Raw genomic sequence first — 22887 nt, 5'->3', positions numbered from 1 at the left:
ACACAGTCGCAATACTCGCGACCCCACCACCGCCAACATGACCTCCACGATCGGCATCCCGATCAAACTCCTCAACGAGGCAACAGTAAGTCTCCCACCACACCGCGCAAACCAACCAAGCACTTACACCTCTCTCCCATGTCCCCAGCTAACCACCCCTCCTTCTCCCTAGGGCCACCAAGTGACCGTCGAAATCGACTCCGGCCAGACCTACCGCGGCAAGCTCATCGAAGCCGAAGACAACATGAACGTCCAGCTTGAGAACATCAACGTCACGCAGCGCGACGGCCGCGTCACGCACCTCGACCGCGTCTACATCCGTGGCTCCCACGTGCGCTTGTTTATTGTGCCGGATATGTTGAGGAATGCGCCCATGTTTCGGTCGAAGGCGAGTCGGGGACGGGGTGTGGGTTTGGCGAGAGGACGGGCGACGGTGAATCGCGCGAGGGGGCCGGGGCCGGGACGGGGTGGACGTGGATAAGGTGTTGATGGCTGAGAAGGCATGAGGACAAGTTACAACGTGGGCGAACAGGCGAAAGAAAACAGTGTGCTTGGATTGAAGGCCCGATGCTGGACACATGCTGCTGAGCTGCGGTAGTTGGAGCGTGCTTTGGCAAACGCTTTCGCTCTACAAGCACTGCGAAGACAGCGAGGGCTCTTTCTGACAGACCTCGAGAAGAGCGGCACATACCACGAGGCAGCAGATAGTCGGAATGGGCATGGAGTGTGGTGCAGCCAGTGCTTCCAAAGGCTGCCTGTATGAATGACACAGATGACATGAAATCGAAAAGCTTCAAAAGTCGTTCAATTATTTCAGGCATGGCCTTCTTCACGTTTCCGGTGTCTAATATATAAAAAGTGCTTTGCTTTCACGTGATGCCGCCGCACGCTATGCTCCGCGAAACCTCACCTCGTCTCGAATCCTTTTCTCCACCACACACCAAACATGTAGAACCTCACGACCAAGCCATCGTCGCGATGGATATCAAACATTCGAGAAGAATCCTGCTCTTAGGCACCCGGGAAGCCGGTGCGCTCGACATCGTCAAAGGTACACTTCGCCATTCCCTGCAACTTCCTCGAAAGCTAACACTCCAAAGACCTGACAGGCACCGCCCCATCACCCGACATTAACGGCTCAACCGCCGGCCTCACACACGAATGGGACGTCCAGACGCAATACTATACCGCCAAAGTGCCCATTTGGGTCGACGAAGTACCAGACATTGAGTCGTGGAAGACCGAATTCCTCAAAGATGAAGCCAAAGAAGTGGTCGATGCAGTCGGAGCTTGGATCTTTTGCTTTGAAACACCGAAAGATGGGACAATTAGTGAGGATGTGGAGAGTGCCATGAAGGGGATTCAAGAGGTCGTGGAGAGGCATGGGACGTTTGGAAGTGAGGTTGTGTTTTTGGCTGTGGCTAAGCCAAAGGGCAAGCCCGAAAAGGGTGGAAAGACAGTGCAGGAGGAACAGGAGGATAAGTGCATGGAGTATGGATTCGAGTACATCCGATACGGTGCTACAGGAAAGAATGAATTCGGGGAGAAGGTTGGATTTGAGCGGTTGAAGGAGGCTCTTGAGGCGAACGAGTGGGGTGCTGCTGGAGACGAGGACGACGAGCTCGATCTGGACGACTTGGACTTCGATATTGACGATGACGATGAGATGGGTGGTTTTGGAAGGGAAGAGGCTGAAATGACGGCTGAGTTGTTCGGGATGAAGGCTGCGCTGAATCGAGAGGACGATGAGGACGAGTTTGATCCTGCTGCGGAGGATTTTATAAGTTCGTCGTCGACACAGCAACAGGCTGAGCAGGTGGAGGATTTGAATCGGATGATGGGGAAGTTGATGGCTGTTAAGGAGCAGAGTGAAGGGTTACCGGAGGCGCAGAGGAAGAGGATGGCGGCGAAGGCCGTGAGGGATATCATGAAGGAGAATCTGGATGTTTGAGTCCAAGAGGCCTCTCATGCCATCCGAGCTCATGTGAGATACATGATCTTGTGGCAAGGCAAGACGTTGATATTTCATTAGAAAGCCAGCGTGGAGACGAAATGACCACTCGATCGAAAGATGCTCACTTCATTGCGTCACAAGTCCCATCACCTGCCAATATCGCATTTTGGAATGATGCTCAGTCGTTGATGTCAGTAAAGGCGGACTCGACGAAGCAATTGTTTCCTATTTCTGCTTACCATTGGTATAGATCTCCACTCTGCTCTGGCCTCGAACACCATCGAAAAAACCAAGAACTCTTCCCTCACATTCGATATCGACACGTTCGACCTTTTAACAACGACAATAAATCCCGTTCACACAATGCATCACCTCATCACCCTCTCCCTCCTCTTCATCTCCCCCTTCGTCTCCGCCTGGGACATCACCTTCTACTCGGGCGAGAATTGCGACCACAACCCCGACTTCAGCAGCTGGGTACGTTCCCTCTACCACACAAGCAAACTTTTCCAGCTAACCTCACTAAAGTCCTACTCCGGCTCCTCCACCGACACGTCCTGGTGTCTCCAAGCCGGCGAACCCGGCCACAACTGCGAACATCTGACCGACGCAGGCGCTACGACGGACGAGTGCTCAGAGCCCGCGGAGCCGATGCCTGGTAGTTTCCGCTATTCGGAGGGGTCGCGCTGTTGTGTGCAGATTGGGCAGGATACGGATTGTCTTGTAGGTCGATAAGGGTACTTTGTGTTGTGTGAAATTGGTGTGCTGACGCGGGTGGGGGATAGTATAAGGAGTGCAAGTATCCGCCTCCTGAAGATTGCTATCCGACGAGGTATATGCCGTTTAAGTTGCGTGGACGTAAGTGGTGATATCTTGAACTTATAATTGGCTTGTGGTTTGATGCTGATTATTGTGGATAGCGAATTACCTCACGTTTACTTGCGGTGATGTCGATGGGGTTGACAGGAGGCGTACGGTCAATGTCACGCAGAGGCATTGAGCAGGCGAGGCAATGCGCGGCGAGAACTTGACGAGGAAGAACTCCGGCAGAACAACTCAACAGTTTATAGGTTTGTCCAAACTATGCTCCTCGTCGAATTGGTTCGGCGATGTGGCGGAGTGGTGGATTTGGAGGAATGGGTGGAGTGGCACAGGTGGTCGGATTTGGGATTTGGAGGGAGGAATATGGGATGGGGGAGGACGAGGGTTCGAGTCCGGGCGGCTACACGACTGCATGATGAGAGGACTGCGAATTTACGACCGAATCGAACGAACGAACGAACCGACCGACCGAATCGAAGCGAATAAACGGCGGAAAAAAGTAAGACATGAAAAATAGGATTTTCTGTCTTCGACCTAATACACCGAGTATTAGGTCTTCTTGTTTTGCGTTTTTTGGTGTTGTTTTGTTTTGTCAAATGGATAAGCTGTCGTGCTGTTCCGTTTGCAAGGTGGCTTCAATTTTTACTGTTTTGTTCGACTTCATAGAGATTTGGAAAGAACATGGACTACGAGCCATTGGAATATCTCTTGCAACTGATCAGATATCACGAAGTCACAAGCAACCATCTTCACTACCACACATCCCTGCCGCCTGCCCAGGAGAGCGGCAATTAATAACCGCGCTCTGCTATAGTTCGCGAAACATTGACCCTCATTTGGAGTTTTGAATTCTCCAGCTTGGCGGTATATGACAACTCCTGCCCGACCCACGAAAGCGGTCTAACACGTCTCTGCTACGAGTCAGTTAAACCGAGCTACCACGCATGGTCAGTTCACGCGCGTGGAGAGGTGTCTGCATGACAGGAAGCAGAGAGAACGTAACTGATGAGATTCATTGATTGTGTGATTCTCTACAGCACCTGCACCTCGCTTCTCCTCCGCAAAGCCTCGCGGCGTTCTCCAAAGGAAGTGTTGACCAGGGTGCATATATTGATCTACCTACATTGAGCAGAGCATCCCAGTAGACATCTGTCTGCGATCGAAGCCTTTTCAATGGGCAAGCAACTCAATCACCCGGTGTTGAAATAGAAGTTCTTTTCCTTTGGTCGGGTACTGTGTCGATAAGTGAGCCGAAAGCAGGTTCCTGCGCAAGTGCGATGGCGTTGCTTCCTCCGGGCTTGAAGGTTTCAGGGATATTTTATTGAATCGGGTCGAAGGGTTGGGGGTGCGCATTGGAGTTGGTAGTCCTACTGGTCAGGAGTCGTTGTTAAAAGAGTAATCGTTAGCAATAGAGTGTTGTGAGGTGTGTTGATTGATGCTGGCTGCGAAGGGAGTGCATGTGTTGTTGGAGGTGAGGTCCATCAAATAGTCCATCAATAGCGGGCGCACGGTTGACTAGCTCCTCATCGGGCGGGTGGCGGAAGGCAACTAGCGAACGCTGGACGATCAGACGCGGCAGCAGATCACAACTCTGTTGCTGCTCGACTAGCTTTGGGGTCTGCAGAGGGTGGGCGTGGCGGTGGGTGATGGTAGATAGCGTCTCTTCCCTATTGACACATGCCCGCATGACTGCTATGAGATATCGTCAAAGAAGACTGCACATTCCGGGTGGTGTTTCTGCTGTTACTGGCCTGTGAAACGGCGGCTACGAGGCTCTTCCCGCCCATGGCGGGCCAACAACAGCAGCCCTTCGACCAGACCTTGGGCCACTCCACGCAACAACCACCACAACCACCGCATCTCCCAAGCAAAGGCAGCTGGCTCGCACGAGTATCGCATCGAGCATCGCACATCCCCAATCGCCCCAACCTCTCCTCCATCGTCAGCACATCCCTGTCCGCGTCTGGCGCCGGCACACAGCATCCTCGCAGCGCTGGCGCAGGCCGTGGCTCCTATGAGCAGCTGCCCGCTGTGCCGTACAAGAAGAACACCTCTGTCTCCTACCCCAACTCGCCTGTGAGCCCGACCGACACCGAATTCGCCGCGACGCCCATCGACCACAGCTTTGGCGATCGCGTCACTGAACAGCCTGCGCCAGCCCGACCGCCGCCAGAGCTACCACCCGTCCTTTCTCGCCAGCGGAACGGAAGTAGTACTGCAGACAAGGCCAACAAGAGCATAGACGAGAAAATGGACAGGTACGCTCGTCAGGCTGGGGACAATACCTACGACAGTGATGGGGAGGCAGACGATGAGTTTGAGCGATCGGTGTTTAGCTCTCCCATTATTGCAAGCCACTTCCACGACGACCATTCCTCAGATCACCCGTCGGATTCTGAGGATGCACGATCGCTGGTAGACGGAGAGGATACGCCTACAACACAAGCTTGGACAGATAGGGAAGGCAGGAGCCCGACGGGAAATATTATTCAATGGACGGAGGAGGAGGCAGCCGACTTTGTCGTGTCACTTTCTCCCGCATTCAAGCAGTATGGGCAGACCTTCGTGGATGAGGGTGTCAATGGCGAGGCCCTGACTGCACTGCATCATGACGAGCTACGAGAACTGGGCGTCGCGAGCGTGGGACACAGACTCACGATCCTGAAAGCCGTCTACGAACAGAAGATGCGAGCAGGCGTCAAGATCGAGGAAGAAGACTACGTGCCTCTGTCAGCAGATGGAGAGAAGGGAGATGTGAATGCTACACAGGACGACATTGCACGGATCATTGAGTCGATACGATTACGAGATGCACGGATCATAGCTACGGAATCAGAGCTGCGAGTGATGAAGCGGGACCTGGACCGGATCGTAGAGGAGAACAAGAAGCTTCGGGAAGAGACGCTGCCGATTATGAGATTAGTGAAAGACCAGCGGACACCTTTACCAGACCCAGCAGGTGGGACAATACCTTCCCCGCGTGAATTGGATCAGAACAGACAGGCACAGGACTTGGCCAACCAGAACAAGGGCAGCTCGCTGAGCAGGAAGTTCTCTACCAAGAAGCTGTTCTTGAAATCAGCGGACAACGCGAAGCAGCCATCTCCTACACATCCTCCACCACAGACGAGGGAAGTACGGGATGATGGAGGTACACATCTGGAAGCATCCGCGGCTGCAATGGCCGCCAGCAGTCATCTGACCGCAAGCATGACGAGCCAAACCAGTCCAAACAGCGTACATGGCCAGCAGTTGAGTCCCACCAGTCCTGCGTACGCCCAGCCACCGGGATCAGGAGGATCATACCACCAGCCAGGTGCAGCACCGAATCGCTCATTCCCGCGTGATGGGAATGTATCACGGCATGATCAACGAAGTTACGGCCACGGAGATGAAACGGGAGGATACTCTACAGGACTTACGGACCAGTCGACCGCACGGCTACAGCAAGACAAAGCACGACGGCAGGCCCCAACACCCAGTCCTCGAGAAGACGAGACACCCCACAGTGGTCGAGACAAAGACAATCCCCAAGTGGAAATTTTCAAATCCTTCCGCGTCAGTATTGACGATCCTTGTCGGGTCGTTCTGCCAGTGGTGAGTAGCATCAAATGCAGCACGAAAAGTAATACTAGACTGATCTTGGCGCAGGCACTCAAACGCTACAACATCACAGACGACTGGCGCCAGTATGCGCTGTACATTGTGCATGGCGATCAGGAGCGGTGTCTGGGATTGGAGGAGAAGCCTCTGCTGCTTTTCAAGCAGTTGGATAAGGAGGGCCGGAAACCTATGTTTATGTTGAGACGGCATGCGTCGCCGCAGGAGGGGTGGAGTGGGAGTGTTGGGGGTGAGCCGAAGGTGAGTCGTTAAAATATAGCAGACCTGAGCAGGACAACATGGCTGACGGTTCTTGTAGCAGACGAATCTCCCTGGAGGTGTACTTTGAGGATGAGCATGACTAGCGTTTGATGACGGGGTACCGATTTTTGGTGCCAGGCGAGCTTTGAGAGATGTGTTGCATGAAGGGATCATATATGGAGACGAGAAAGATGAAGTGGAAGCCTTTCTGCGCTGCAGCGAGCGCTCAGAGGCGGCATACACAAGTCTTAACAATCATGAGCGAAATGGTCCAAGTGACATTTTCGTCCTCTTTAAACCTCGTCCTAAACGCTGATTGTTTTGAACACCCCAAATCCGCTATTCCCCGTCGCCATGACGGTCCCAGGAATCTGCGGATGCCAATGCGCCTCCTTGACCTGATCCATATAATGCACAAACAGCAACTGCGGCGGCACATCCTTCACATCAGCCGTGTACTTGCTCTCCTCGTCGTCCAGTTCCACGGCCAAATCCCACAATGTCAAAGTGTTATCCGCCGAACACACGGACACAATACTGTCATCCGTCGGATGCCACTCCACACTCGTAATCTGTCCGAGATGAAAATTGAAATGCGCCACAGGTTTCGACTTCGCCGCCGCATCGGGGGATTTCCACTGTCGCAGGTCCCAGACGGACCACGTCCCGTCGTCGTGGCCTGAGGCGAGGAGGTGTGGGGTTTGATGGGACCAGGAGAGGACGTTGGCGTCCGAGTCGGAGACTTGGACGCTGATGGCGTATTTGCGGGATTTGGAGCGCGCGTCCCAGATTTTGACGGTGCCGTCGCTGGAGGCGGAGGCGAAGACGTTGCGTTCGTTTGGGGACCATTGGAGTTCTTCGACGCTGCCGGTGTGGCCTGTGAAGGCGTTGGTGTCGGTTACGAAGCCGCCGCCCTCCGTGCGGGTTGTAGCGAAGATGGTGCCGGCGGAGTCGCCTGTGAGGAGTTTGCCGGCGGGTACCAGGGGTGACCAGTCGAGGGCGTAGCCTTCGTTTTTCTTATGTGCGCGGATGGTGGAGCGGGGTTTGGAGGCCGTTTGGGGGATTTGGAAGCCAGGCGTGTCGAAGGATTGGAGGTGAGGGGTTATGTCGTGGATGAGGACGTCGCCAGATTCTTGCATAGCGGCCGTGATTGTTGTGGGTGGTGTTGAGGAGTTGGATTGCGGGGATTGGTGGGCGCGGATGCGGTTGGTTGTGGCGGTTAGGGGAATGGATTTCGTTTCGAGGACTGGATCGGTGTATTCTTCGTCGTCGTCGTCTTCGTCGTCAGAATCGATGTTGTTGGCTTTGTCGTTGCGGGAGAGGCCGGAGAGTTTCATTACCATGATTTGGTTGTCTTTCTCTCGGCCTTGTGCGGCCTGGGTTCCTGCTACTGCGTAGACAGTGGCGGGATATGACTTGCGATCGTCGCCGAGGTTGTCCTTGACGATGTCGAACGAAAGGCAGGGCCATGTTGGTTCCAGAGTGTGCAGCATTTCGTATGTTGAGAGGTCCGGGGCCAATGTCTGTCCTGCGTCTAGCTTGTGTCGTCCGGGGATGAATGTCTCTTGGTCAACATCCATAGCGCCTGTTTAAGGATTAGTATATCTGTCGTGGAAATGGAGAATGGAATTATTACCTGCTGCCTTCTCTTCGGCTTCCCGCTCCTCATCGGGCCTGCCATCTACACCAGCTTCCAGAATCTCGTCCTCGCTCTCAAATTCGTCCTCGAATTCATCCTCAAATTCTTCTCCCTCGGCCAGACCACTGTCCGCCACAGGACGTTCGCCGGCCTTGAGCGTTTGCGGCTCATTGTCTTCAGCAGCGCGCTTTGCCATTTTCGGTGACTGTGAACTCGGGATGCAGATATCTGATTGCCCAAGACGTCTGGAGTGGATGTAACAGAAAAGCGTGTGCAGTTGATCTTCGAGCTTTGAATTTTGAGAAGTCGTCAAAAGATTTTGGGCTGGCTTGACGTTGGCGCGATTCGCTAATCGGCGCGGGGCTCGGGGCGTGCCGGTGCAGGGGCTAAATTAAGCTTCGTCATCTTGGAGCCGTCGGTTCGGCAGCGTGGCAGCTCCTCCATTTCTAGAACAGCTGTCTACAAATCAACGCCTTCATCTCTATTTGCATTTTTGCAAACGACAAGCGCCATATCGATGCGACCGATGATCAGATAGCACCTCAATTCAGCGAACGCCTAATTGCGACCATGGCACCACCACCAGAACCTCCTACATCGATCACACTACGCGTCAAGGTCCCTCCAGGACACGTACCAGGCGGCGCTGATGAATTCACGCTGGGGTCAGATATTGCGGTTGCATCCAAGGTCGGGCAAATAAGAGAACGGATCCAAGAGGCGATTCCATCAAGTCCAACACCCGAGCGACAACGATTACTGTACGGCGGACGAGCACTCGTGGACAACGATCAAACGGTAGCCGATGCGTTGAACATTCGAAGGGACCCGTCACAGACAGAGTATGTGATACACCTTCTGGTTAAAGGCGATGGTGCGAATGTAAATCCTGTCCCGCATCGTACGGGCATGAGAACGCCAGGCAGGTCTGCAAGCCCTGCCGCTGCTGCTCAGCCTGCAGCAGGTCCTCCAACTGCAGCAGCACCACCACAACCGGCACAGAATGCGGCTCTTCCACAAATGCCGAATCCACAGCAGCTTCATCATCAGTTGCACCAGCAGGCTGTTCAGCAACAAATGCTGCAGCAACAGGCCGCGATGTTCGCTCAACAACGACTGCATGCTCCTATGTTCCAGAATCAAGGTTTCCATCAGCCCATGATGCCGCTTGGGATGCAACCTTTCGCAGGTCACATGCCTGGAATATTCCCGCCAGGAAATGGCATGCCGGCGCAGCACTTTCATGCTCAGGGCCACCAGCAACCAGCACATGTCAACAATCAGCACGCGGCAGTGCCACAAAACGTGGAAAATGGCACTCCGCAAGACAGCCAAACTCAGAATGAACAAAACAATGGAGCAGCACAGTCACAACAACCACCACCGAGAGTCACCACTCATCAGAATGCCCACGGCCATGACGTGCAGGTCAGGATCCATCAGACCGTTCGCATTCCCAATCCTGCCTTACAAACGCAGCAAAGACCACTGGGTTTCCCTAATCTACCTCACTTGCCTGCGCAAGGAGTACCAACTCCACAGGCCAACGCAAATGGTCGCTCAGCTTTGGACCAGGCGAGAGAGAACATGACCGAAATGCAACGACTCATCGACGAATTACGCAACACCGCTACCATTACAGAATCACAGCAAGCGCAATTGCAGTCCCTTGAGAGGATATCGCGCAGTGTCAATGACTACATCGATCCTTTCCGAGTTGGCAACAATCGAGCAAGATCAAACTCGCCAGTCCCTCCCATTCCTCCAAACGGGCGTTTGCCCCCGAGGTCACCTTTCGAAGCCCAACCAAGTTGGCAGCAACGAGCGCAGCAGATACGGCAAACGCAGCATCAGGCTCCGAATCCGAGCTCACAAGACGTCACATGTTACCTCTTGTCCTCGCCCAGTGGCCCGCAAGCTCTTCTCTACTCTCCCCAGCACGGCCTGTATACCGTTCAGATGCCTTCGGGCGGAAGTGCCACTTTACAGCCCACTCCAACAGTACCAACCGGTGCCTCCAATGGAAATGCAACTAACACCGCAGCCCAGCCGAATCAACAAGCAGCTCAACACCAAGGTGAAGGAGGCCAGCAGCTACAAGCACAAGTGCAGGGCCAAGCTGCTCAACAAGACCCACTCGGCCCTCTGGGACCTATTATGGGACATCTATGGCTGCTTCTCCGAGTGCTCATCTTCGCCTACTTCCTACTAGGTGCGAACATGGGTTGGAGACGTCCTTTGGCGTTGTTCGCCATAGGAATGGGATTCTGGATGATCCGAATGGGCTTGCTCGGCGATGGCGGCGCGCTGAGAAGATGGTGGGATGGCATCATGAATGATGGACGAGCACCACCCGCGCAGCAACAAGGACAACAGGGCCAGAACCAGCAGCAAGGACAGCAGCAGGGGCAACCTCCGGCTGCCAATGCTAGACCTGGGCAAATGCCTACACCCGAACAACTTGCACAGCGACTACTGGATGAGGATGCTCGAGCTCGGGATCAGGCTCGAGACCAGCGCCTCCAATGGGTGCGCGAGCGGATTCGTCCGGTTGAGCGAGCTATAGCACTGCTTGTGGCCAGCTTGTGGCCAGGAGTTGGTGAGGCTTACGTCCGGGCTCGAGAGCAAGAAGAGCGCCAGCGAGCTGAAGAAGAGATTGCGGCAAGACGACGAGAGGAAGAGGAAAGGCAGAAGAAGGAAGAGGAAGAGAAGCAGAAGAACGAGGGTAGTGGCACTGATGAGAAGGCTGTAGAGCCAGCTGAGACCGAAGCGACCGACGCTGGTGCAAGCACTCAGGCTGGCAGTGAGCCGGTCGCCCAAAGTGTTGCTACTAGCGCTGCTTAGGCGCTTGCGATGCTTTCTGATGCTAGACATTAGAATTTACTCTCTAGTTCTACAAATCTGTATTCATCATCAGCGCGGGCTGCAAGGCTTGGATATCAAGCTGAAACAGCCTGCAGCTGTGCCACGACATCCTGCATTACGTCTTGCACAAACAACCTTTCATCTTCCACTCCCAACACCCCGGTCATCCACGAAAGAACAAGCATCAGCGATCCGTGCTTCCCGGACGCCACGTTGAGATTGAAGGGAGGCCCGGTTGCGTCTGCGGATTGCGAGAAGACCATGTCTGTTACTTCCCAGCTTGAGTCTGCGTTGTCTTTACTACTGCCGTCGAAAGTGCCTAGATTGCTCATGCCGAAGGAGGCCTCCATAGGCGATGTGGCCTGCTTGATCGTCCATTCGCGGTAGTTTGACAGGAACTTGAGTAAACCTGTCGCTTGATCTGCGAGAGTACTCGACTTTTCACTCAGGAGTTTCGTCGTGGTCTGGACGGCTTCCCAGTCGGATGACACGAGTTCATGCTTTCCCGCTTCCAGGGATGATAGCGGAATGTCGACCGTTTCTGATATCGCCGAGGGAAAGTTCCCCATGCTTTCGTGATACTCATCCGGCAAGCAGCGGCGCAGATCGAGAGCCGTTTCGGTGATGAATCTGGCGTATTCTCGACCGCGGACGTGGAGGTTCCGAGCGAGCGCGCGGCAGGTGAGGTAGTTGAGCAGACCTGTCAAGCGGGCGTTGTGTTTCCTGCAGGCGGCTAACGCGCTCAGCAAAATCTCTGGTGACACGGCTGTGACGTGGACAGCTGTTTCCACGAATGCTTCGACCGAGGGTTTTGTCGCTGCGCCGCACCATGGTTTACTCGATCCAGGCTTATCCTTGCTGAAGCCGAGAAGTCTATTCAGCCATGCTGGGAAGAATTCTTCGAGAAGAGGGCCTGCGAGGAATGACCAGGAAATGCTCAGATCTCCGGCTTGTTCGAGCGCGGGAGGGAGGCTCCGGTGTGTTGTTGGTGAGAAGACGGGTCCTGCGGCGAATGAGAGTTGGGAGGAGTTGCGTAGGGCCGCGAGGAAGGTTTTGTGGAAGATCAGGCCTGATGTGCCGTCTGCTAGTGCGTGGGATGTTGCGAATGCCACGTGGAAGGACGGGGACGAGACATCTGCTGTTAGGGTTATGTAAAGACGCCATTGGGGTCGGGCTTCGTACTCTGTTAGAGGGTTGTTGTGGGCTTGTTCGAGAAGAGCTTGGATATCGGTCTGGTCGAGAAAGTGAACATGCTGCTCTAAGTCTATCTTCGAGGCCTTCACCAGCTGTGGCGTTTCCGTTTCAGAGTCGTTGACGATGGTGCTGAGAGTAGAGAGCTCTTCAATGCATTGCTTCAATGCCTTGAAAATGGTGTCCTTCGACAAGTCTTGCTTTGCATTCTGCGATCGATAGGTCCCGACTGAGATGATTGAGCCGTAGAGTCCGAGGACATCTCGGACTATGCAACGCCGCTCATTATTGCCTAAGGTTTGCAGGGTTGAAGTTAGTGGCAGGAGCTTGTGTGTATGTGAGTGAATACAGAGACTCACCTGCCGGTCGAATGACTTCCATCTCCGATACTGATCAATGGATGCTTCTTTCCGTGTCCATGTTGTTGATGTGATGTCGAATGTCTAGGCTGCACAATTTCCCGCCATCCCTTTTAGCACGGACATTATTTTGTGAAGACTGATCAATGCACGCCAACACGTGAGCGGAAGGATTGACCGAAGTCTCGCCAAGAAATCAACGCCTTTCTCCTTTGGGAGCGGAACAACACCTCCTCTCCTCTCAGTGCCTCATAACGCACTTGGAACAGCTCCGGCAGCATCATTGCCTCACGTATCTGCGACCAAGACGGCTGGTCGCGTCTGCAAACGCATATACCGATACCGGTGTCACAGATAGACACTGCTTTAACCCATTTGATCAAGGGAAGTAGAGCGCCGGCCCATTCTCTGCTTTGCTGTGTTGCTTGGACGCGTGCCAGACAAGTGGGGGCGGCCCTGCCTTATAATCCTATCCTGTCGTCTGCGAAAAGTTTGTTGCATACATTAGAAACGTCTAATCCCTTAACTTAATCGTTGGTCGTTCTGACTCGTCGAGCAATGGGAGATATCCCAGCTATGGCGTCCACCAGAGCTATGCAGGTTCACGAGCTTGTCAATGGCTGGTCCTTCAAGCAGACTGATACTGAAGAATGGCTGCCAGTCAAAAAAGTGCCTACGAATGTCCATTTGGATCTGCTGGACAACAAAAAGTAGTCCCCCTATCCTTTGATCTTGTCCGGAAAGGAGCTGATCTTGACGGGGCAGAATCGAGGACCCATTCCTCGGCTTCAATGAATTGAAATGCGAATGGGTCAATGAGACACCTTGGACCTATCGTGTCGCTCTCCCTGAGATTGACGTCTCAGAACCCGACATCAAGCACGTCTTAGCTTTCGATGGACTGGATACCTTTGCGACGGTCAAGCTCAATGGCAAAGTCATTCTTGAAAGTGACAACATGTGGATCATGCACCGCGTCGACATCACCGACCACTTACACCCCGACAAGGAGGCTGAACTCGTGATAGACTTCAAGTCTGCAATGGCCGAAGCACGAAAAATCAAAGACGCCCATCCGGAGCACAAATGGGTTGGCTTCAATGGCGACATGGCTCGATTGGCTGTCCGGAAAGCACAATACCATTGGGGCTGGGATTGGGGTCCTGTTCTGTCACCGTGCGGTCCATGGCGTCCTGTACGACTGGAGACGTACCACACTCGAATTCAAGATATCAGAATAGACTACAAGCTGGGCGATAGCTTCGAAAAAGTCAGCGGTTCCATCACTGCATCCGTAGAAGGAGAACCAGGCAGTACGGTCGAGTTCTCGGCATCAACACATGGCGAAACGATCTTCACGCATGCTGCAGAGGTGGACGACAATGGGCAAGCCACGGTCGACTTCTCCATCGACCAACCCAAGCTATGGTATCCACACGGGTATGGCAAACAACCTCTGTACGATGTAACAGCGACGATCAAACATGGCGGCCAAACTGTGCACACCCTATCGAAACGAACGGCATTCCGCAAGGCTGAGCTGATTCAAGAACCTGATGACGTTGGCAAGACCTTCTATTTCAGAGTGAACGGCATCGACGTATTCTGTGGAGGTAGTGACTGGATTCCGGCTGATTCTTTCACTCCTCGGATCACCAAGGATAAGTATAGGAAATGGCTTGAGATGATGGTGGACGGCTACCAACTGATGATCCGAATCTGGGGTGGTGGAATCTGGGAAGAGGACATCTTCTACGAGACTTGTGACGAGCTCGGGGTTCTAGTCTGGCAGGACTTCATGTTTGGTTGTGGTAATTACCCATGTTTCCCGGAGATCCTCAAGTCGATCGAGGCAGAGGCTGTCTGCCAAACGAAACGCCTACGACACCACCCATCGATTGTTATATATGCTGGAAACAACGAAGACTACCAAGTGCAGGAGCAGCTTGGGCTCACCTACGATTACGAAGACAAGGACCCACAGAACTGGTTGAAGACAGATTTTCCAGCGCGATACATCTATGAGAAGTTGCTTCCAGATGTTGTCGCTGCGCACACGCCGCACGTGCCATATCATCCTGGTTCGCCTTGGGGTGATGGCAAGATCTCAAGCGATCCCACTGTCGGTGATATGCATCAATGGAATGTCTGGCATGGCACTCAGGAGAAATATCAGATCTTCGACACTCTCGGTGGCCGATTCAATAGCGAGTTCGGCATGGAAGCCTTCCCACACATCGATACCATCAAGTGGTATGTCACAGATCCATCACAGCTCTATCCTCAGAGCCATATGATCGATTTCCACAATAAGGCCGATGGGCACGAGCGCAGGATCGCGACTTATCTGGTGGAGAACTTCCGAACGCAGACAGATCTTGAAAAGTTCATCCACCTCACGCAGTTGAGCCAAGCAGAGGCTCTGATGTTTGGATACCGTGGTTGGCGAAAGCAATGGGGTCAGAAGAGATTCTGTGGAGGCGCTCTTCTTTGGCAATTGAACGACTGCTGGCCCGTGACCTCTTGGAGCATCGTAGATTACTTCCTACGCAAGAAGCCAAGCTATTACGCGGTCAGACGCGTACTTGCTCCGGTGGCAGTAGCAGTCAAGAGAGAACATCACGACTGGAGTGTAGTGCATGCTCGGCCGGCGAAAACCCTGCAATATGAATGCTGGGTCGCCAGTTCAAGAACGAAGTTCATCACAGCAACAGTGGAGTTACGCTTCATCAGCATCGCTACAGGCAAAGACATCAAGGACAAGATCGTGAAGAAGGATGTTGTCGTGTTCGCGAACGGCACCACCGAGATGTTCCAAGGTGCTATCGACAATACTACTGAAGAGCCGCATGTACTAGCTGCAAGGATCTGGGTGGACGGAAAAATTGTCTCCAGAGACGTCGACTGGCCTCAACCGTTGAAGTACCTCGACTTCAGCGACCGCGATGTGGAGGTCAGCCCGTCGGGTGACAAGATCAACATTAAGGCAAGGAAGCCAACGAAAGGTCTAGTATTCGAAGAAAGAGAGGGCGTTCTTGTCGACGACAGTGCTATTGACGTTGTTCCAGGGGACGAACAAGTGGTCACGGTCAGAGGCTTGGGGCGGAATGATAGGTCGCTCAAGTGGACGTACCTTGGGGCGCCTTGACCAGAAGTACAGCTGAATCTTTGTTGTGGCAAAGCGTCGTCACTCGTCGTGCATAACGCTTGATTGCATACCTTCATGTTCATTGCGAGCTTTTCACGAGAGTATCATCGAGTGTATGAGTCTCCAAGCTGCGATCTCCCAGCCTCAAGCTGCTTGCCGAACAGCACCGGCCAAACCTTGCCGGCAGACCCGCCGCATCCCCCATCCTTGCGAGCGGGAGATGGGGCAAAGACTGCGGGGTGCATCCTGAACTACACCTCCAATAAAAGAGCAACCAGGGTCTGCACCTAGCGAGCCCATACAACTTGTCTGCCTGTCTGCCCATGTGGTCTCAGCCCTGCAGCATGCTGAGCGTTGGCATGGATCGAGACCCGAGAACCCAACTTTAGTAGACTCTACCCTTAACGACTCAAACGTCAGACCACACTGATGGAGTTCATATCTTTGCCATGTTTCCTGCGACTGCTGCGCGGCTGAGGCGGTAAACGATTTGAGAGACGCCAATGAGAGCGACGATGTATCACACATTTCAGGCCTCGACAACGACTGGAAGCGAGGGAGAGGGTGGCAAAGGCCGGCGACCGAGTGGCAACTCGAAGAGGATATCGACGAGTAACGCCTGCGTCGAATGTCGTCGCCGGAAGATCCGCTGCGATGGAAGCCAGCCTTGCGGACAGTGTCAATGGTACCAACATCCAGAGCTGTGCGCATACCAGAAGCCGGCTCAGAGAGTGATACCCTCGAGAAAGTGAGTGATTCGGGCATTCGTGGCAAGAAACCTACTGACGGACGTGCAAGACTCGTCGATAACTTGCAGACTCAGATCGATCAGTACCACTCTGTCTTCCACCGCCTGTTCCCAGGGAAGGAACTTGAGGACTTCCTTTCTCTTTCCCGAGAAGGGCTCATCAACCTTGCGGTCACTCTGCCAGCACCGCATGCCTCGCCGGGCGATACTCCAGATCCAGTACAGGTCCTTGGGGGTGCTGTACAGAAGTCTGAAGGAGCAGAAAGCCTTGAAGCACTTGAACAAGCACCAGAGCAGGATCCTGAGACAGACGAGGCAAAGCGCTTGCGAGACAAGATTCAAGGTATCTCCGACGATGTCAACGGGCTTTCGCTCTCAGTCGACCGAGCCTCGACCTATGTTGGCATCTCTTCCATCAACGCAGCGATGAAGGTCATCTTCAAAGCGGCACCTATCGCTCGACCGTTCATTGCGCAGACATCTGCCGAAAGTACTGAGCCCAGTAGAAGCTCTACTCCTCCACCTTATGTCCTCGATCCGGATCCATATTATCTTCCTCCTGCCGATGTGGGCGAGAGGCTCATCGACTCATACTTCGCCCACATCCACGTCCTGATGCCCCTCATCGACGAAGACCACTTTCGCCATAGCTTTCTGTACGGGACCCGAAGAGACTCTCCATGGCTGGCCCTTTTGAACATGGTTATGGCTTTGGGCGCACTTGCCAGCTCGACCTGTGAAAATGAAGACCACATTGCTTTCTACAAACGAGCGCGGGAACATCTGACCCAAGAAGGCTTTGGAAGTGGGAACTTGTTCGTACTGCAAGCCTCAGCACTTCTCAGCGGATACTACCTGCATTGGCTGAATAGGCCAAACGAAGCGAACGGCGTCATGGGCGCAACATTGCGAATGGCGACCGCACATGGCCTTCACAGGGAATACAGCGACTCTCATCGGTCGAATGCTGCAGGAGGAACTGTCATCATGAGCGGCTTGGAAGTACCTGTCGAGATCAGGAGGAGGACTTGGTGGAGCCTCTACATTCTGGACTCTTGGGCAAGCATCACGACTGGACGGCCATCATTAGGGCGAACCGGCGACGGGATCACTATCCTGGCACCGCGAATACCCGAACAGATGAACAATGCTCAGTACCTGGCATCACTCAGGCTACTGCCGATCATCCACAACATCGCGTTTTGCAAGATTGCCACAAAAGTGCAAGATCTACTTGCTGCCCACTCAATGATTGGGTTTGACGAACTTTTTGCTCTGGACGCCGAGTTGGAGAAATGGCATGATGACCTTCCGCCCATACTTTCAGACGTCGTTGAACGGAACCAGCAGAATGGAAGGAACGAACACTTCCACGGTGAAGTCAAACATCTCTCTCCTCAAGCACCCAGCACCTCGACGAGCAAGGCCTCCTTTGATTTCTCACAGCCACCAGAGCGGGATAAGACCGCCTGTCCGGAGGTCCTGAAGACGCCGAGAGCGATTATGCACTGGAGGTATCAAAATTTGAGGATCTTGATGCACCGGCCTATACTGCTGGCAACGGCCCTGAAGAGGACTCCGTATACCAAAAGGTCTACCGAGGAGAAATTAGCTGTTGGCCGATGCCGTATCGTTGCTGGTCAGACGATTACCGATATCAACGATACCGCGCAGGAGTCGCTCATATCCGGCTGGAACGCTGTCTGGATGATGTATCAGGCTGTGATGGTTCCGTTGGTCTCTCTGTTCTCAGTATTGGCATTGCCGCCGACAGCCGTCGCTGCAGACAGTCCCAACGCAACCCCTTCGGGCAGTGAAGGCTCGATTATTCCTGGTAGTGACGATGATGTCGACAAGTGGAGACGGGAAATCGAGCTGTCTATCGACTTCTTTGGCCGAATGACCCGCTGGTCTGTAGCTGCGAGAAAGAGCAGAGATGTTGTCCAACGACTGTACGACGCAACGAAATATGTCAGCGAGCATCACGCTCAACTCCACCAACAACAGGAAGAGATGATGCAGAGGAAAGACTCCGTACCAGCCGTGCAACCCCCTGAATCGACCATGACGAGCCAAGGCACATTGCTCAGCCCCATAGGAGAATCCTACGGAGTTCCATTTGCTTCTCACGATCATGCTTTCGTACAACCACAGCCATGGATAACGAATCCCAACGCCGAGGCCGCTATGAATGACTTCTGGGACGGCATGATGTGGGAGTCGTATCCGGGCGAGTTGTCTGACGCTGCGAATTTCGCGCAGAGTATGGAGCAGATGGATTGGTGGCAGCAGGTGCCCGTTCCTGTTGATCAAAATTGGATGCAATGGGGACAACCTAACAGCAACATACCGCCGTGAGATCATGACTTAACATTGTGTTGACCCTATTCTGTCGGCCTCGATATGCTGACGTCGAGCTTCGCGATTGGGGGGATGTCGATGCACGATCGTAATCAGCTGCCTCGGTGAGCTAGCGTGTGTTCACGCCTAAGAAGGCTATCTTCCCTCGACTCCGTAGCTGACTGCTCTAAATGACAAGGACAGCCTACTCTGACATAACATCGGCCATGGAGATGTGTGGCGTATACCGAAGGCACGCGAGGAGTACCTATCTTGTCCATGATTGATAAAAAGAGCATCAAGGCTCCCGCGACAGCATCGCAAGAACAATCGAACGAACCGACAATGACACCAACAATCTACCTCGTATCACTCATTCTCCCCTTTATCCTCCTCTATCAATACATCCTCCTTCCCCTTTTCCTCTCCCCCCTCTCAAAAATCCCCGCTGCAAACCCTCTAAGCCCGATCACCAACCTCTGGATCCTCTACATCCGCTGGCGAAACATCGAGAACCAAACACTCCTCAGGCTGCATCAGAAACTCGGGCCAATTGTAAGGTTGGCACCGAACGAGTTGAGCGTGAATTGTTATGAGGGAGGTTTGAAGACGATATATGGGGGTGGTTTCGCGAAGGATGAGTTTTATGTTAGGAGGTTTGTGAATTATGGGTATGGTCCTCAGCGGAATGCATTGTCGTGAAGATTGCATTTGCTGACGTTGGGGGTATAGCAAGGTCAATATGCTTTGCATGACGGATAACAAGGCGCATGGTCTCCGGCGGCGGATGCTCTCGTCGGTATACTCCAAGTCGAGTATCATGAGCTCGGCCAGTCTTCGTGTGACTTCCCGGAACATGCTCTTCGATCGCTTGCTCCCGCAACTGGTCAAGAGCGCAGAGGCTGGCAAGCCGGTGGACGTGTTCAAGCTCAGCTACGCATATTCGATGGACTCATTCATGGCTTTCCAATTCGGCCTGAAGCTGGGAAGTAATTTCCTTCTCGACACCAAAGAACGAGACTGGTACATGGACGCCTTCTTCGGTCGCAGGCAGTGGTACTTCTGGTCTGACAACTTCTCTGGTCTTGTTGGAGGCTTGCTTCGGGTCGGGATTCATCTCGTGCCGAAGTGGATCACTATCGCAAACCATGAGGCTGCAGATTGGATCCTGAAGAAATGCGATCTGGCTGAAGAGATGGTTTCGTCGGGAGAGGAACTGCCGGTGGGAGATGTGCCAACGCCATATGTACAAGAGCGCGCTGCTTTCCGCAAGGCGAGTGGAGATGGCGGCGACGGAGCTCCCGAAGACTATCCATATCGTTGGGAGCTCGCGAGTGAAATGTACGACCACAAAGCTGCGGCCATGGAGACTAGTGGTGATACCCTGACGTATATCTTCTACGAGATGTCGCGCCATCCTGAGTTGCAGAAGAAACTCAGGGATGAGCTCTTGAAGCTTGATCCGCCTTTAAAGTGCTCTCTCGAAGGGGACGCCGAGCTGCCTGAATTCAAAGCAGTGGATGACATCCCGCTCCTGGGCGCCATTCTGCAGGAGACCCTTCGACGCTGGGCCCCGGTCCCCGGCGGGCAGCCTCGAGTGACACCGCCGCCTGTGTGTAGCCTGGCGGGCTATGACAACATACCGCCAGGCGTCAAAGTGCATTCCTCTGCGGGTGTACTCCATCGAAACCCTGAAGTGTTCCCAAATCCAGAGGAGTGGACTCCCGATCGATGGCTGGACTCCTCTGACAAGCAAACCAGTGAGATGAATCGATGGTTTTGGGCCTGGAGCAGTGGAGGTATGCCTCTCCTTCAAGCGTGATATGGAAGACGCTGACTTTCATGCAGGAACGACGTGCCTGGGCAATAACTTTGCGACCAACTGTGAGTCTGTCGCCGGGACGAAGCCTAGAAAGCATACTGACGCCTTGACAGCAATGAAGCTCGTGATCGCTACGGTCTACAGCAACTTCACCACCAAAATCGTTGACGCGAAAGGTATTGAACAGGATGAAGGCTACACCGCTGGTCCGAGGGGAAGCAAGCTGATGTTACAATTCGATCGAGTCAAATAGTCGTCTGCACATTTGATCATGCAAGAATCGTTTCCCAGCCGTTTTGAATGACAACGTCAAGCCAATACACATTTTGCTGCCCATTGTCTATGTTTCTCCAGGTCTCCTTGACGATGTCGAGACAGACTCGGATGGGTTTTGGTGGTATTGCTCCGAGTAAGGCGTGGAGTCTGTCGAGCACAAATTTGCGCATGATGTTTACGTCTAGCTCCTTCGTGATGAGTGTATCTTCTAAGGACGATGACTGGTTGATGATGTCCATCGACGATGTCGGTTTGGTTTCGCAAGCAAGTTCACTAGCGAGAGCCACAAGCAAGAACGCCTGAAAATCTTTCGTACCGGATTCTGGTGGGATGCTTTCGAGCAATTTGAGCCCTTCCAATGCAAATGAAGTGAGCCACCCGTTTCGTTGGGCTTGGGTCGCTGGGACGGGTTCTGAGCCGGCAATCAGAGCATCAACATCACTATCTTGAGCAAGACGATCCGATAGTAGATCCGGAAAGACACGATACAGCTGAAGAAGGCCAATGTATCGATGAAGATCTGCAATGGCCGTTAAGTGCCACGTTGGAGTCGACTTGTCTCCAGTACTCGCTACGTCCTCTGGGTCGGGATGCTGGCAAGCTAACAACTGAGCCTCCAAAGCCCGCGCCGTGGTCAGGTCTTGAGCCATCTGCTGGATATGAGATTGCGTGACAAACTGCTGGTTGAGGCAAAGTAGTCTGTTCTTTCGCACAAGCCTGCCAATCGATCCAACGAGTGCTGACGTCTCTGGCGCAACTCCAGTCCAGGGGTGGGCGGACTGTTGAGAGGCTAGATATGGCGCAGGTAGCATAAGAGTCTGACTTGGTTGTATGGCCTCCGGATCAGCTGCATAGGCAAGGTACATCTCCCAATGGACCATCGCCTGTTGAAAGAAGCTATAGCTGTCGTCGATAGTGCCAGACCCAATCATAGCTTCGAGATGCTCTCTCAGAGCCTTGTAGGCCGTCAATCCTAGTTCTCGTGGTTGATGCCAATTGCCGGTTGGCCCAGACATCATCAATGCCAGGATAACATGGAAGTCTTGCCCGCCCTCGTTCTGTACCGCCTCAAGCGCTTGCTGTCTTAGCTTCGCTCCGATAGTGGCGAATTTTGGATTGATCTCCACGAGGTACGAGGCAGCCATGCTCTGTGCAGCAAGGTTGACTGCCAGTGAATGGCCGAAGGACTTCGACACTGCCGATCGGAATGGGTTTCGCTCACTGTCGAACATAGAGTAGACTTGAGGCACGACCTTGAAGTAGTACGACAGCAGTTCATATGGCTCGTCTCTGAGAGACCTGTGGACCTGATAGGCAGACCTTGGCATCCTCGCTCCAAGAGAACGTAGCATCGACTGTGCGTTATTACGGCGAGGTTGCCGCTGCGTCGTTGATAGTTCCATCCCGGTGGCACTATGCTCGGCTGTCGATAGCAGATGGTCTATGTCCAATGAAGTCTGATTGGAGGGAGAAAATGCCTCAAATGTCGGACCAGGGAAGACGAACGCGGTGAAATCATCCTGCTGCTGATCAGACGTAGCCAGTTGATCCAGCGAAAAGGACGGGTCCGACCAATCCAAAAAAGCCGCAGTTTCTGCTTGTGGCAAGGAATCTTGCTGAATCGTCGTATATGAAGGTTGCTCGTCCTCGTCATCTTGAGCGTCTTGGCCTGGTGTAGGCGTGTTTACTTCGTGTTTTGTGGACCATTTGAGCGACTGTGAATAGCCAGGGCATGTCACACCCAGGCGCGTACATCTGCCGCAGGCGGGTCTTTGCTCGTCGCATTTCAAGTGCTGCTGCTTGCACCTGGAGCAACCTCCCCTCGACTTCTTACCTCCTCGCCGGGTGACTTTGGCACTCAT

General features: G+C 53.5%; 11 protein-coding genes across 11 annotated transcripts; 8 read left to right on the top strand and 3 right to left on the bottom strand.

Moving 5' to 3' along the window:
* Positions 1-37: 37 nt before the first annotated feature.
* Positions 38-481, top strand: M409DRAFT_27526 (uncharacterized protein; the record flags this gene model as incomplete). The annotated part of the gene is made up of 2 exons (XM_033808611.1): positions 38-85; positions 173-481. The coding sequence occupies 2 exons, from the start codon at positions 38-40 to the stop codon at positions 479-481; spliced, it is 357 nt and encodes a 118-aa protein (XP_033663032.1).
* A 497-nt stretch (positions 482-978) lies between these two features.
* Positions 979-1951, top strand: M409DRAFT_27525 (uncharacterized protein; the record flags this gene model as incomplete). The annotated part of the gene is made up of 2 exons (XM_033808610.1): positions 979-1051; positions 1101-1951. The coding sequence occupies 2 exons, from the start codon at positions 979-981 to the stop codon at positions 1949-1951; spliced, it is 924 nt and encodes a 307-aa protein (XP_033663031.1).
* A 366-nt stretch (positions 1952-2317) lies between these two features.
* M409DRAFT_27524 (uncharacterized protein) lies at positions 2318-2954 on the top strand (the record flags this gene model as incomplete). The annotated part of the gene is made up of 4 exons (XM_033808609.1): positions 2318-2431; positions 2483-2677; positions 2740-2812; positions 2875-2954. The coding sequence occupies 4 exons, from the start codon at positions 2318-2320 to the stop codon at positions 2952-2954; spliced, it is 462 nt and encodes a 153-aa protein (XP_033663030.1).
* A 2072-nt stretch (positions 2955-5026) lies between these two features.
* M409DRAFT_69351 (uncharacterized protein) lies at positions 5027-6649 on the top strand (the record flags this gene model as incomplete). Its single annotated transcript, XM_033818250.1, has 2 exons — positions 5027-6373; positions 6428-6649. The coding sequence occupies 2 exons, from the start codon at positions 5027-5029 to the stop codon at positions 6647-6649; spliced, it is 1569 nt and encodes a 522-aa protein (XP_033663029.1).
* Positions 6650-6942: 293 nt separating this feature from the next.
* On the bottom strand, positions 6943-8472 carry M409DRAFT_69350 (uncharacterized protein; the record flags this gene model as incomplete). The annotated part of the gene is made up of 2 exons (XM_033818249.1): positions 6943-8222; positions 8274-8472. 2 exons carry the CDS (start codon positions 8470-8472, stop codon positions 6943-6945), a joined length of 1479 nt encoding a protein of 492 aa, XP_033663028.1.
* A 374-nt stretch (positions 8473-8846) lies between these two features.
* M409DRAFT_58577 (uncharacterized protein) lies at positions 8847-11120 on the top strand (the record flags this gene model as incomplete). The annotated part of the gene is made up of 1 exon (XM_033813945.1): positions 8847-11120. The coding sequence occupies one exon, from the start codon at positions 8847-8849 to the stop codon at positions 11118-11120; it is 2274 nt and encodes a 757-aa protein (XP_033663027.1).
* A 95-nt stretch (positions 11121-11215) lies between these two features.
* M409DRAFT_27520 (uncharacterized protein) lies at positions 11216-12713 on the bottom strand (the record flags this gene model as incomplete). Its single annotated transcript, XM_033808608.1, has 2 exons — positions 11216-12624; positions 12692-12713. 2 exons carry the CDS (start codon positions 12711-12713, stop codon positions 11216-11218), a joined length of 1431 nt encoding a protein of 476 aa, XP_033663026.1.
* A 554-nt stretch (positions 12714-13267) lies between these two features.
* Positions 13268-15839, top strand: M409DRAFT_27519 (glycoside hydrolase family 2 protein; the record flags this gene model as incomplete). Its single annotated transcript, XM_033808607.1, has 2 exons — positions 13268-13401; positions 13457-15839. The coding sequence occupies 2 exons, from the start codon at positions 13268-13270 to the stop codon at positions 15837-15839; spliced, it is 2517 nt and encodes an 838-aa protein (XP_033663025.1).
* A 682-nt stretch (positions 15840-16521) lies between these two features.
* Positions 16522-18945, top strand: M409DRAFT_27518 (uncharacterized protein; the record flags this gene model as incomplete). Its single annotated transcript, XM_033808606.1, has 1 exon — positions 16522-18945. The coding sequence occupies one exon, from the start codon at positions 16522-16524 to the stop codon at positions 18943-18945; it is 2424 nt and encodes an 807-aa protein (XP_033663024.1).
* Positions 18946-19272: 327 nt separating this feature from the next.
* M409DRAFT_69345 (uncharacterized protein) lies at positions 19273-21002 on the top strand (the record flags this gene model as incomplete). Its single annotated transcript, XM_033818248.1, has 4 exons — positions 19273-19598; positions 19660-20726; positions 20776-20811; positions 20863-21002. The coding sequence occupies 4 exons, from the start codon at positions 19273-19275 to the stop codon at positions 21000-21002; spliced, it is 1569 nt and encodes a 522-aa protein (XP_033663023.1).
* A 16-nt stretch (positions 21003-21018) lies between these two features.
* M409DRAFT_69344 (uncharacterized protein) lies at positions 21019-22887 on the bottom strand (the record flags this gene model as incomplete). The annotated part of the gene is made up of 1 exon (XM_033818247.1): positions 21019-22887. The coding sequence occupies one exon, from the start codon at positions 22885-22887 to the stop codon at positions 21019-21021; it is 1869 nt and encodes a 622-aa protein (XP_033663022.1).

This window comes from Zasmidium cellare (genome assembly GCF_010093935.1).
Source record: "Zasmidium cellare ATCC 36951 unplaced genomic scaffold M409scaffold_37, whole genome shotgun sequence".
NCBI classification, from domain to species: domain Eukaryota; kingdom Fungi; phylum Ascomycota; class Dothideomycetes; order Mycosphaerellales; family Mycosphaerellaceae; genus Zasmidium; species Zasmidium cellare.
Note: the sequence above shows the minus strand (reverse complement) of the source record. Positions and strands in the feature narration are given on the sequence as shown.